The sequence below is a fragment of the Morchella importuna genome (assembly GCF_003444635.1).
Source record: "Morchella importuna strain M04M26 chromosome Unknown Morimp01GS051, whole genome shotgun sequence".
Lineage (NCBI taxonomy): Eukaryota > Fungi > Ascomycota > Pezizomycetes > Pezizales > Morchellaceae > Morchella > Morchella importuna.
Window position 1 is genome coordinate 58320 of NW_025763448.1, and position 11872 is coordinate 70191.

The window sequence follows — 11872 nt, forward strand, 5'->3', positions numbered from 1 at the left end:
ATGGCTGGCGGGAATTCAAAAGTGCACTTATATCTCCCTTTGATGCTTGGCCGGCATTCATATAAGTAGGGCCACTAGACGAGGTCATTGCTTCTCCTACAGGTATTAAGATGCGACTAGTACAATTCAACTGGTGACACTTTATCATGAATTTAAACTAGAAGAAAAATTATTGGCTCATTTAAACCAAATAAACTGGGCAGATGGTATATGCAGTTTATTAGACTACCCAATTTCCACAAGCTAACAGACCATTACAACCACGCGTGTCTAGTTCTCGTAATCGGCTTTCTTGCTCTCGTAAAGTTCGATGTACTTCTTTTGGGCCTCCTCTGGGGAAAGTTCGTCGGCTGCCTTAGCCCAAGCATCGTACTTGTAGCGGCCCTATTTATTTGATAATTTAGTATGCTTACTATTTTCTCTTTCTTTTCCGGAGTCGAGAAGAATAAGGAGCTAGTCAACCTTCATGTCAAACAGTCCGGGGCGACCGTCAGTGGGCTTTCCGAACTTAGCAGTCTTAAAGTAGGCGTAGAACTGTAGAGAGTTTCAGGTTAGCTAGCAAACTCATTATCAGTCAGAGACGCGGGAGTACAGACAAGGAGAGCATCATCCTGGCTAGGCATCTTCTTGAAGCTGTTGACCGCGGTGACAGCGGCATCGAATTCGGCGGAAGTCATGATGATGGTTTGTGTAATGTGATTTTGAGGTGATGGAGGATGTAAGTGGTGGAGATGTCAGGATTGTAGGGGATGAGGATGAGGATGAGGATGAGGATGAAGAGGGGTTGCGGGTGGGGCAGTAAATACTAGCTTGGCGTTTTAAGTGTTAAGAGCTAAGGGTCAGAGCTTGACATATGCATGTCTGCTACTCTTAAACGTCCTTCACCTTGTTACTTTGCAACTATGTAACTACATAGAGTACATACAACACATCCTGATTTTTAAAGTGATCGAAACCTTCTAACACAGCCGGTACGAAGCCCGGAACATCTGTGCCCTCAAGCCAACACATTCCATCACATGGCTCGAGTGAAGCTAGGGTTTATCACATTAATAACGATACAGCCTATTCTACACCTTTTTCAGGAAAACCTTCAAGGTTGTGTAGAGTGAATCGAGTGATAGTATGTGAGGACAATATTATGCTATGTATTATTTCTCAGTAAACACGTAGAAAAAGCTCTTCATGTAGAACAGTAGATATTCATTTGTCTGAAGCGACTGAGCCCTACAGCATCTATACATATTCATTTTTGTCCATCTAAAATGCTTAACGCGTCTCCCAGAGCTCAACCCCCACGTACTACTGAGCATTCATAGTGAGATCCGTCGCAAACATGGCAAGAACATCGCCAAACCTTCGACCTCATTCAACAAAAAATCTCCCGGAGAGATTTCGAAATGGCTACACAACCATCGGGAAAGCGCCCCTTAGCCTCGGACACCCCCGAACCACAAGTCAAACGACAGCGGATGGATAACATAAATAATAACGGAGGTCTCACATCGCTTGATCGGGCTATATCACCTCCACCTCTCCGCCGAGAGCCTTCTTCAATGGCTTTGCAGGTTCCGGCAATCGATGAGACTAACGGTGATATCTTCGTGAGGGCATACCTTAAAGATAGACAAAATCAAACAATAAAGCACGTAGATACCATCGACCTTACTTGCGAAGAACAGGCGCCCCCCGATGGTTCTATTATAAACGCTCATGTTGATCACGAGCAGAAGCAAGAGGAAGAGAGATTGAAGCCAGAATCCCATGAAAAGAAAGTAAATAATGGATTTATGACTGGGCAGGGCCAAACAAAACGATTGGCATCTCCTTTTCAGTTGACATGGATTAGAGACCTCCCGGACTCCGATAATGTCGATGCTATTAGCATTCATGACATCCTAGGTGATGTTATGATTAAGGAGGCATGGATATTCAACTTTCTGATTGATGTCGATTGGGTGATGTAAGATTTCGCTATCTCTCTTGAAAATCTCATTTATAGAGATGGGTGATTGCCGGTTTGATATGTTAGGAGCTGCGTATGCCGATATACTGCTTTACAACTGGAATAGTAATAACAGATTTCTGATTATTATTTTAGCTAATGATTTCTTGCGTGTCTTAGGAATCAGTTTGACCCGGATATAAAAGATATCGTAGATGTCAAAATTGTTCATGGGAGCTGGCGGAAACAAGACGGTAATCGAATCAGGCTCGAGGTTTGTGGGTACGAATAGAGCCGTTAACTCATTCAACTAATAGCAATGCAGGAACAGGCTAGTAGATATCGTAATGCTAAAATTATCTCCGCCTATACGCCAGAGCCTTTTGGAACCCACCACACAAAGATGATCATTTTGTTCCGACATGACCAACTTGCACAGTGAGTGTTAAATATTTTATAATGGTCAAGAATTTTCGTGTGACTCACCGGTAATATCTTAAGGGTTATTATTCATACCTCAAATATGATTGAGTTTGACTGGACGAATATGACACAAGCAGTATGGCGCTCACCACTCCTGCCACTCATATCAATTCAAAACCCGTTAGATGTCTCAGTACCAAAACCAAGGCCGATTGGAGAGTCGTTCAAGAACGGCCTGCTGGCATACCTCAGAGCGTATGGTAAAAGTCGTGTTGGTAGTCTATACGACAAGCTGGGGAAATACTCATTTAATGAAGTTAGGGCTGTATTTGTTGCCAGTGTTCCTGGGAAGTATCAATTGAACGGCCGGGGAGCAGGGGAGCGGTGGGGATGGATGGGTCTGAAAAGAGCTCTGAGTAATATTCCATTGAGTAATAACCTCCATGACAAAGATGGCGACAAAGGGAGAATAGTATTGCAGGTATCCTCTATTGCGACATTAGGATCGATGGACACTTGGCTATCTCCAGTTCTTTACAAAGCTTTATCGGCGGCTAGAAACATCACGATGCCACCATCAGGTTCTATACTGGCGGAAAAACCTAAGCTCTCGATCATTTTCCCGACAGCCCAAGAGATCCGCAATTCCCTAAATGGTTATGCTTCCGGCCAAGCAATTCATATTAGAATTCAAACAAAGCCGCAGGAATCACAACTCAAATACCTGCGCCCTTTTTTGTGTCATTGGGATCCATCTTCGGACTCATCATTCGTGCAGTCACCCTCTCTCACAAATCAAACTAATAGTACTCACTCTGGACGTACTCGGGCTGCGCCACATATTAAATCATATATACGTTTCACCGATCAGACATGTAGGAGTGTTGAGTGGGCCATGTTGACATCGGCGAATCTCTCCACTCAAGCATGGGGCACTGCTCTGAAAAATCCGAGCGGTGGTTTTCTTGGACCAGGACAGGGCGAAGTCAAGATCAGTAGTTACGAGGTTGGCGTGCTTATTTACCCGGAGCTCTTTGAAGACAGCAATGAGGATAAAGTTGAGATTATCCCTGTGTTTAAGAAGGATACTCCAGATGTGAGCATAGATAATTCTAAGAGTGCCAAGGTTATGGGTTTGAGGATGCCTTATGATTTACCAATCAGGCCTTACGGAAAAGATGATGTACCGTGGTGTGGAAGTAAGAGTTATGCGGAATTAGATTGGAGAGGAAAAAGCTGGGAGATATAGTCTAGTAGTTTTGATGCTTTTTCTTTTTGCTATTAATTGGGACTTATCATCTTGTAGGAGTTACTTAGAGCCTCGAGTGCGGTTTATAGTTTAGTACACAGTGCATAAAATACATGTACTTATCATCACATTCACACTCATCATCCCGAACCAGATTGGGCTGGGGGAAAGAACATTTTTCTTGGAGAGGCTCTTTCAAGTTTACGAACACATGGTTGTAGCCTAGCCTTGATCTCCAGAAGTAGTCGAGTCAGATATTCTATGCATACTCTCTCGGCGAGTACCAGGTGTTGTTTGTTATTTCGATTCCCGGCGAGGTTGTAACGGAGCCACATGTGCCGGTAGTTGATCAAGTATAAAACACTGCACTCAGAATCATATCTGCACCACTCCATGGCCAGATTTGTACCAGGGTATATACGTCATGATACGATACCCTGGTTCTTGTAACCAACGGCGGCCATTCCGAACTTCGATTCGTTGCCGCCGTTCATCCGAAATACAGTATGCAGCGTACCTATGCGCATATCAACGCCTGAGGATAAGTGTCCTCGACATGTGTGGATTACTATCGAATTCGAGCGCTAGTTTTCGGTTCGGGCGGGCTTGTTATTCGGCGCTGATAAAGGTGTAGCTGAGCTAGAGTAGCTGGGCATACCTACAGTTACGCTCCACTACATAGAGTATGCTAGCTAGGTAAATATGCGTTTAGGCCTAAATATATAGAATCCTTTTAGGCAAGGGGCTGGGGCTGATTAGTAAACTGAAGAGGGTAGGTATTCGGAAGATAATGCAGGACGAACTAGAGATGCAGTAGAATATTCTCACAATCAGGTACCATGCATGTATTATCCAACCTGGCCCTTACATGAGGATTTGAGGTAGTCCAGATACAGAAAATTCAACGATCACTATATGTATGCGTGATTGGGTCACCTATGGACGGCCTAGTAAACTCAATAATCTCATATGGATTTTGAGCTTTACGCCCTTAATGGATATCTAGCCAGCTACATACACATCACATCACACCTATTCCTTTTTCCAGTTCTCTTCAACCCATTTTTGGGCAGCAGCCTTAACATAAGCCTCGTCATGCTCCTCAAACATATCGAAACCCCACTCAACAGGGTCGTTGTATCTCTGGTTCTTGTCCAATGCATTGAGTTTCGCGAATGCCTCGTCCGAAAGTTCGAATTCTTTGAAATGTCAGTATTACACTCACTCAAAAAAGTATTAAAATACGAAGCAGGAGAGGGACACGAACGTTGGAAGTTTGATTCGATACGTGATTTGGTCACACTCTTGGGGACAACACTGGTTCCTCTCTTCACGGCCCATGCAATAAGTACCTGAGCGGTATCTTTGCCAGTCTCCTTTGCAACCTGCTGTACGGCCTCGTCATCGATAACTCTGGCCTTTCCATAAATGTTGTTTCCGAGTGGGCTGTAGGCGGTGATGTGAATGCCCTTCGAATCCAAGAATTCCTTCAGCTTTGGCTGTTGGAGGAATGGGTGTGCTTCGATCTGGTTGACTGCGGGGACGACCTTGGCGGTCTTGAGGAGTTCAGTGAGGCGGCGGATGTTGAAGTTTGAGACTCCGATGGCCTTGACTTTGCCGGTGTCGAGGAGCTTCTCCATAGCTGCCCAGGTGTCTGCGATGGGGACATTGCCTAGTGCAAACTCTCCGGTTTCGGTGTGGGGGAACTGCTCGTCGCCGGATTTGAAGACAATCGGCCAGTGGATCTATAACAGATGATTAGTTTCATGGGTTTGAATATAGGCTACTTTTGGCTTACAAGGTAGAGGTCTAGATAGTCTGTTTGGAGCTCCTTCAATGTCTGGTCAAGAGCGCTTTCTACATCCTCTGGCGCGCGCTTGTGGTTCCATAGCTTGCTTGTCAAGAAGAACTCGGACCGGGGGACACCGGATTTCTTAATTCCTCGACCAACTTCCTCCTCGTTGTTGTAGATGGCAGCGGCATCACTAAGAGGCAACCATCAGAAACCATATATAAGATAGATAGAACTGCTGGTTCCTTACATATGACGGTACCCAGCCCTCAAAGCAATTTCAACAGCTTGCTCAACTTCATTTGGCTTTGAGAGCCAAGTTCCCAAACCAACCAAAGGGATCTTTGCTCCCGTGTTCAAGGTGGCAGTCTTTCCGAGCGACATGACTGTTTGTGTAAAAGTTCTGGTTCTTTGAAGTTGAAATAATGACCTTTGAGGCAGAGAGATCGAAGGACGTAGGATACGATAGAAAACTGACATCAACTCACTTCAATTGTATTCTAATATGTACTTTGAATCACTACGTGGGGTATTCAACGACGTTGATATAACCGCGGGCCATTTGTGACATTAGCCGCCTCGGTCTAAGTCATCCCCGAACGGTTGCCCATTGAAACAACGCCATTGCGGGGGCATCTGATCTTTTAACGGCGGGGCACAACCAAAAGAGGAGAGAGAAGAGATGTGGCCAGGATGAAGGACGGCTTTAAGCCGGGGATTTCTCACGATATGTCCTGGTGACGTTATCGCGGCTCAGTCTTCTCGGACGCTTGTGGCATAACAGCACCGAGGTGGCTTTCATCCGACATTTTTGAGGTAAATAAAGTTTTAGATATATCCGAAAATACGCCGGTCAATACTCAAAGCTGGTAGAGCTTCGGGTTTTCGATGGTATGCTCATCGTGGTACCTGTACGTGGCATTTTTGGAGACTATTATAACGGCTGGGCGCATTTAGTGTTTAGAGTATGTAGAGATACATTTAGAATGACTATCGTAGGATTATTGGTGAACAAACCTGAACAATCATATGAAGAATGCTGGCTTAATTAATCGATCAAAAGCGTCCGTAATTATTATACGTACCCAGATAGGTTTAGCTTGCCATAAACCGCACAAGACGTCGAAATAAAGCGTGCTCAATCAGGCTAGGCAACCACAGGTACATACTATATCTCAGCCTTCCAGAACGTTTGGTACATGTATGTTTCAGGTACCGGGAGCCTATTGCATACATTGCGAATACTGTGAGTTTCTATGCCCTGCTTGCCCGCTGCTCTGCTCGGGTTAATTGTGTTTTGCATCTAGCTATACATGTGTCTAATTCCGCATGCCCAGAACACTCTTGAAAGAAAATAAAAGAAAGCAGAGCTCTCAGTTAACTGAAGACCCCCACGGATATGCACAAGGTTCTAGGGCGATCCATCATCCAATCAGTGGCTTGGTTATTTCGGTTCTCGAGAGAGGGTAGAAGGTGTGGCTGATTTGTCGACTGCACCACAAATAATGGATAGTCCTAGCCTGTACATACCAATGATCTTCATCAAATTGCAAAGGATACTGCTAGCCGGCCATCGTCGATCAGCAGTGTAGTCAGAGTATGTATTTCATAATCAGAATCCAAATCTTCAAAAGAAGTGGCCTTCAGTAGAAATTATAAGCGAGGCAGGCGTAAGTGGTGGTGAAACTAGGGCAACTCGACGAAGAGCAAAATTAGATAATAAAGCACAATGATATGCTTCACAGGTTTTGAAATTCAGCCTTTATTATTGGTGCCACTTTGAGTCGAATCGGGTTCGTGTTATAAAGTGCTGGCCCTGTGCGCCTAGCTATTTCACAACACTCCACTGAACGGCTAAGTATAGATAGGGATAAGTAAGCATATAGATATCTATTCAGAGCAACAGGAGGGGAGATACGTGCATATTGTAGTTTATATTTGGGAAGGGAGATCCCGATCACGAAGGCCAACATTGGGTCTATTCATGTGGCTTTTAAGGCAGTCCATGTTTCTAAGCTCATGATGCATCATGTTCCTCTTGTACTCTTGTCTGCCGCCGTGCTGGGTTATCAGAATTTATATACATAGTTGGCATGAATCATGCAATTAAGAAACGTCGTAGATGTATCTATGGTAGGACAAATTTTTCAAGTCCTTACACAAACTATACGATCAGGGGAACGATTCATATCCAGGGGCGCTATATTCGCGCGCGTCCCTTCAACACAATCTCAAATAAAACTGCGCTTTTACGAATAGAGAAATCACTATATCTCAAGAGCACTCTACGTAAACGAGTTAGCCAAGATGCCTAGCTATCCGTGATCGATAAAATGATTAGGGAGCACAGCTAGTATTTAACCAAGATGAGCACATGAGAGTCAGATGGGTGTCATATAGTCACTATACCTGGGGCGTGACTTACGGACCTGACGCCGGCACTATATAACGAGCTAGTATAATTTATCATAAATGTGAGCTTATTTGCCCAAGTGTTTTTCTAGAACACCCGTCCGCGTAGCTAGTGTTGCAATGATTATCCGCGTAGTATCCTTATACCGTATCATGTTTGGGTGTGTACAATACGTACGCAGTACATGCCTGGGCCCAGTGACTTCCACAACGCAACGTGCGACAGAACCAAAAATTGTGTGGGTGCACATCATCACATCTAATATTTGGCGTCGAAACGTACCTAACTTAGCCAAGATCGAAGGAATGTCAATAGATTATGTATGTCCATACTCATAAATCATACCATGTTACTCCATTTCAAATCTGTTCCCCCGATAGTCAACGGCAAGGCTGACAGGAAAACCGGCGTATGAGCGTTCCGCTATGTGAGTCAACAAATATTCGCCGTGACACAGTGTTACACCGTTGCACAAAAGCATATTTGCGGTGTAATCTAAAAGCTGATGGGCTCTAACTTACGCCAACACTGTGAATCTGTGATGCACGTGCGACAAGGCTGATAGCTTGATGTTCAATAGCTAGTACGTATGTACCTACAAGCAACTTGGCATTTCAAATTCACCCAACGGCTTTGTCGTTGCCGATTTATCAAGACTTGTAACACTAAGCCTGAATGGGTCGGGTTCGAGACAAGCTCAAAAGTTTTCATTCGCATGGCATACGAGTGACAGGTTGTTCCAGTATCCTAGGAACTTACCTACTTCATTCGCCTTTCTAAAAGCTCGAAATCGCGGGTCGAGGGCGCCTCACTTTCTCTTTTTCTCAAATTGATAGAGAATCAATAAATGTATTACGTATATGTACAAGAAATAAGTGCCACATAAACAACAACATGTAGAGTGGCTAACAAAATTACATTAGGTCATATCATTCATTAGTTCGAGATCTCGTCTTCATCTGCATATTGAAACCTGGATCCCCCTCATGACTTTCCACATCATCATCATCTATATCCAAATCCGACGTCACCTGATCAATCATTGCATGTCAGTAAACTATCGCTGGCTTGGGATGAAAGGAGGTGTGGAATACCCAGTTAAAAAATACGGCCTCATAAATCTGCACTCCATCCCTAATGATTGGGTATCTCTTAACGTCCAAGACCCTCTTCGAGTACCTTGGATACAGATGCGCAAATCCCACCCAATACAGCACGCCAAACCCTATAAGAGCAAAAACTACTATTGGGTAGACATTGTATTTGATTTGGTCCAGTATCAACGTCTTGAACCTGCTTGGTGGTGGGAGCCACGCAACACATATCAAGAACGCATTTACAACTGCATATAAAAGTGCCCAAATCCATCCCCCAAGAGGCTTGAAACCGCTTTCCTGGCGCCATGTCGAATTCTTTTGAAAATAGAGGTAAAGCATTCCTATGGCTAGTAAGAAGCCGGCACAGACATGGAGGGCATATGAGTGGAGGAGAAGGAGGAAAAGATAAGCATCCGTGGTTCCGGGGGCGATAACGAGGATGAAAGAGAATATCCAATGGAGAAAGAGGGCCGCAACAGGGGTGTTCTCGGATTTGTAGTCATCAGAAGAGCGGAAGATCGCATTTCGAAACCAGCTGAAAGGGGTTTGCATGTCGCTGGCAATGAGACGGGAAAAGGGGAGGACACCTTCTTTGGCTATCTCTTGTTTGACTAGTAGAGTGTCAGCACAAATTTAAAAGATATTCACACATCCTCTCTACCCCACTAACCTCTGGAGCCAACAAAAGTTACTACAATGATATTGCCAAAGCTAGAGAAGGCAATGAACGAGGCTATCGCAGCATCAACATGTGCGGAATGCTTGCTACCGACAATCTATCACCGCGTTAGCCTCCCGCCTGCTCCCATCTCAAAGAATATTGTATACCGTCTTGAAGAATTCCAGCGCTAACTGAGTATTCTCGTTTAAGAATTCCTCTCTTGGTATAACCAGAAACTGTTGTTTGTCTATTAGAATCTCTTAAAACCTGAGTGAGCTGAGATTAAGCGATTCTCACATATATTATGTTGACGAGCATATACAGGAAGGTAACCAGGCCCAATGACAAAATTGAAGCTAACTTATAGGTACGTTTTGGTCTGTCTATCTCGCTAAGAATCTATTGCCTAGCATTAGCCATCGGAAACGAGCAAGGTTGGTTATCTACTCACATAATTCGCGTTCTCAAACCCGCCATAGGCAAATATAACCAACAAGAAGGACTGTGAAAACCCGTACATCTGCCATTGATGATCTTGCATGTCTCGATTTTGTGGGCACTTTGACATCGCCGTCGCATTCTCTGAACTGTTCACAAAGGAACAGTCAAGGTCTAGGTTATGAGTGTTTCGATTCCCTCCCTTCCCACTGTGTACAGCTCCTGCAATGATGAATACCACAAGTATTAGACACTTTATGGTCGCGAATAAATTATTCACGTATATACCGCCTGCTCTCCAAGATCCATGTAGCAGGCAAGCTCCCGTGATTGCTGCTATAGCGATCCCCTTGATCTGCCATTCGCAGTTATCGATTTCCTCCTCTGAGACGCCTCTGGCGCGGAGAGCATGCTGGCCGAAAGAGATTGCATTTCCTGAGGTGTTTCCCAGTACAATAAACAGAACACCATATACACAAGTGACTAAGTAACGGGGACGGCGGAAAACGTATTCAAGCTGGGAAGTGTTTAGTTGGATAGTAGAAGAATAAATAAATGCCTGGGAGATTTACGTAATTCTTCTCACCACCGGAACGTGGAACGGCTTTGGATTGCCCATCTTGTGTATACCGTGGGATGGAAAGACCGAATTCCATGTAGACCATGAGGCCGGCAAAACTAACAAACGCTCCAGCGGCCCATAGGAGGAGCGAGGCGCCAGGGCTTCCGGTGGCCTTGAATCAAGGTTAGCATGGAGTCATAGAGGACCCGATTCTACCCAGGGGCTTTCAGAAAACCAAAAACCTTCAAATTGTTGGCTAGGTTCTTGGAAGTTTATAATATCCCTTACCTTTAATATGGTAGCCGGTGTTGAAAAGATACCGGTCCCTGAATTCACAGTCAACATCATTCCCTCAAATTGTTATGTATGTACAAGTGACTTACCAATGATCCTATTGATAATCATACAACACGTCGAAAATAGCCCTAGCTTCTGGGCAATCGTAGTACTTGTGGTGACGGCATTAGGATCCTTCTCCGCTTCCTCCAAAATCTCTCTATCTTCTTGGTCAAGAGGTTCAAGCTCGAGCTCCCAGATGTGTCGTGACTGCGACATGGTGTGTCTTTGATTTTTGAACCGTACTTTGGGAGGGTTCTTACTCTATTAATTGGGGCGGGCCGGCACTAGTTGTACTCTACATTTGCCAGGAGTTGGTTTGATGTTGGGTTACACAATACTGGGTGTGACACATGCACAACAATCTTTCAGACATACACAGCCGCCTTGATAATTGTGGAGTAGAGTACCATGTATCTATCTATCGGGTGAGCGTCGTTTTCCCTCCCATCTATTATTGCCTCACGTTTTTTCCCGAATTGTGTGAGCCAAGCAGGATGGAGTCGATCGTTTTGGTAAAATGCTGTGCTTCTGTGTTTGGAGAGAGTGTTAACTGGCAAGTAGAGTAAACGTTCTCGCTTACAGAATTCAATCATACTCATTTCGCAAGGGCAATGCGGGATGGCTAATTCCGTCTTGTATATTTTCTTATTGTATCTCGAGCTCTAAGACTCGGTACACCCAATATTTATTTTCAGCCTCAAAAACAGGCACCTCAATAGTGGTTTTATATAATTTCTCTTTCTAGAACCTAGATGTTTGGGGAGGGGTGGGGAAGAAGAGGGGTGTGATTTTATTCCAGTCCGGAGTGATTAGACGAGAACCAACTGATTGCTTTTTCCTCCGGATATGTGTAGGTTACAGCCATACAAACATAGAGTACAAGTTCACTCAATGTAACACCCTCCTTGTAACGAATTCTTACTACCTACTTCCTTTTCTCCCAGGTCAATGTC

The 11872-nt window shown here is 44.4% G+C and overlaps 4 protein-coding genes across 4 annotated transcripts; 1 reads left to right on the forward strand and 3 right to left on the reverse strand.

The window, feature by feature from the left end:
- Nucleotides 1–270: 270 nt before the first annotated feature.
- On the reverse strand, nt 271–677 carry LAJ45_10818 (uncharacterized protein; the record flags this gene model as incomplete). The annotated part of the gene is made up of 3 exons (XM_046120333.1): nt 271–384; nt 463–534; nt 597–677. The coding sequence occupies 3 exons, from the start codon at nt 675–677 to the stop codon at nt 271–273; spliced, it is 267 nt and encodes an 88-aa protein (XP_045966458.1).
- A 723-nt stretch (nt 678–1400) lies between these two features.
- Nucleotides 1401–3617, forward strand: LAJ45_10819 (uncharacterized protein; the record flags this gene model as incomplete). The annotated part of the gene is made up of 4 exons (XM_046120334.1): nt 1401–1963; nt 2126–2199; nt 2263–2383; nt 2447–3617. The coding sequence occupies 4 exons, from the start codon at nt 1401–1403 to the stop codon at nt 3615–3617; spliced, it is 1929 nt and encodes a 642-aa protein (XP_045966459.1).
- A 1032-nt stretch (nt 3618–4649) lies between these two features.
- LAJ45_10820 (uncharacterized protein) lies at nt 4650–5793 on the reverse strand (the record flags this gene model as incomplete). The annotated part of the gene is made up of 4 exons (XM_046120335.1): nt 4650–4816; nt 4885–5362; nt 5416–5602; nt 5660–5793. The coding sequence occupies 4 exons, from the start codon at nt 5791–5793 to the stop codon at nt 4650–4652; spliced, it is 966 nt and encodes a 321-aa protein (XP_045966460.1).
- A 2958-nt stretch (nt 5794–8751) lies between these two features.
- LAJ45_10821 (uncharacterized protein) lies at nt 8752–11135 on the reverse strand (the record flags this gene model as incomplete). The annotated part of the gene is made up of 10 exons (XM_046120336.1): nt 8752–8853; nt 8917–9530; nt 9590–9695; nt 9748–9816; nt 9878–9979; nt 10032–10240; nt 10307–10535; nt 10591–10752; nt 10869–10906; nt 10964–11135. 10 exons carry the CDS (start codon nt 11133–11135, stop codon nt 8752–8754), a joined length of 1803 nt encoding a protein of 600 aa, XP_045966461.1.
- Between the last annotated feature and the right edge of the window lie 737 nt (nt 11136–11872).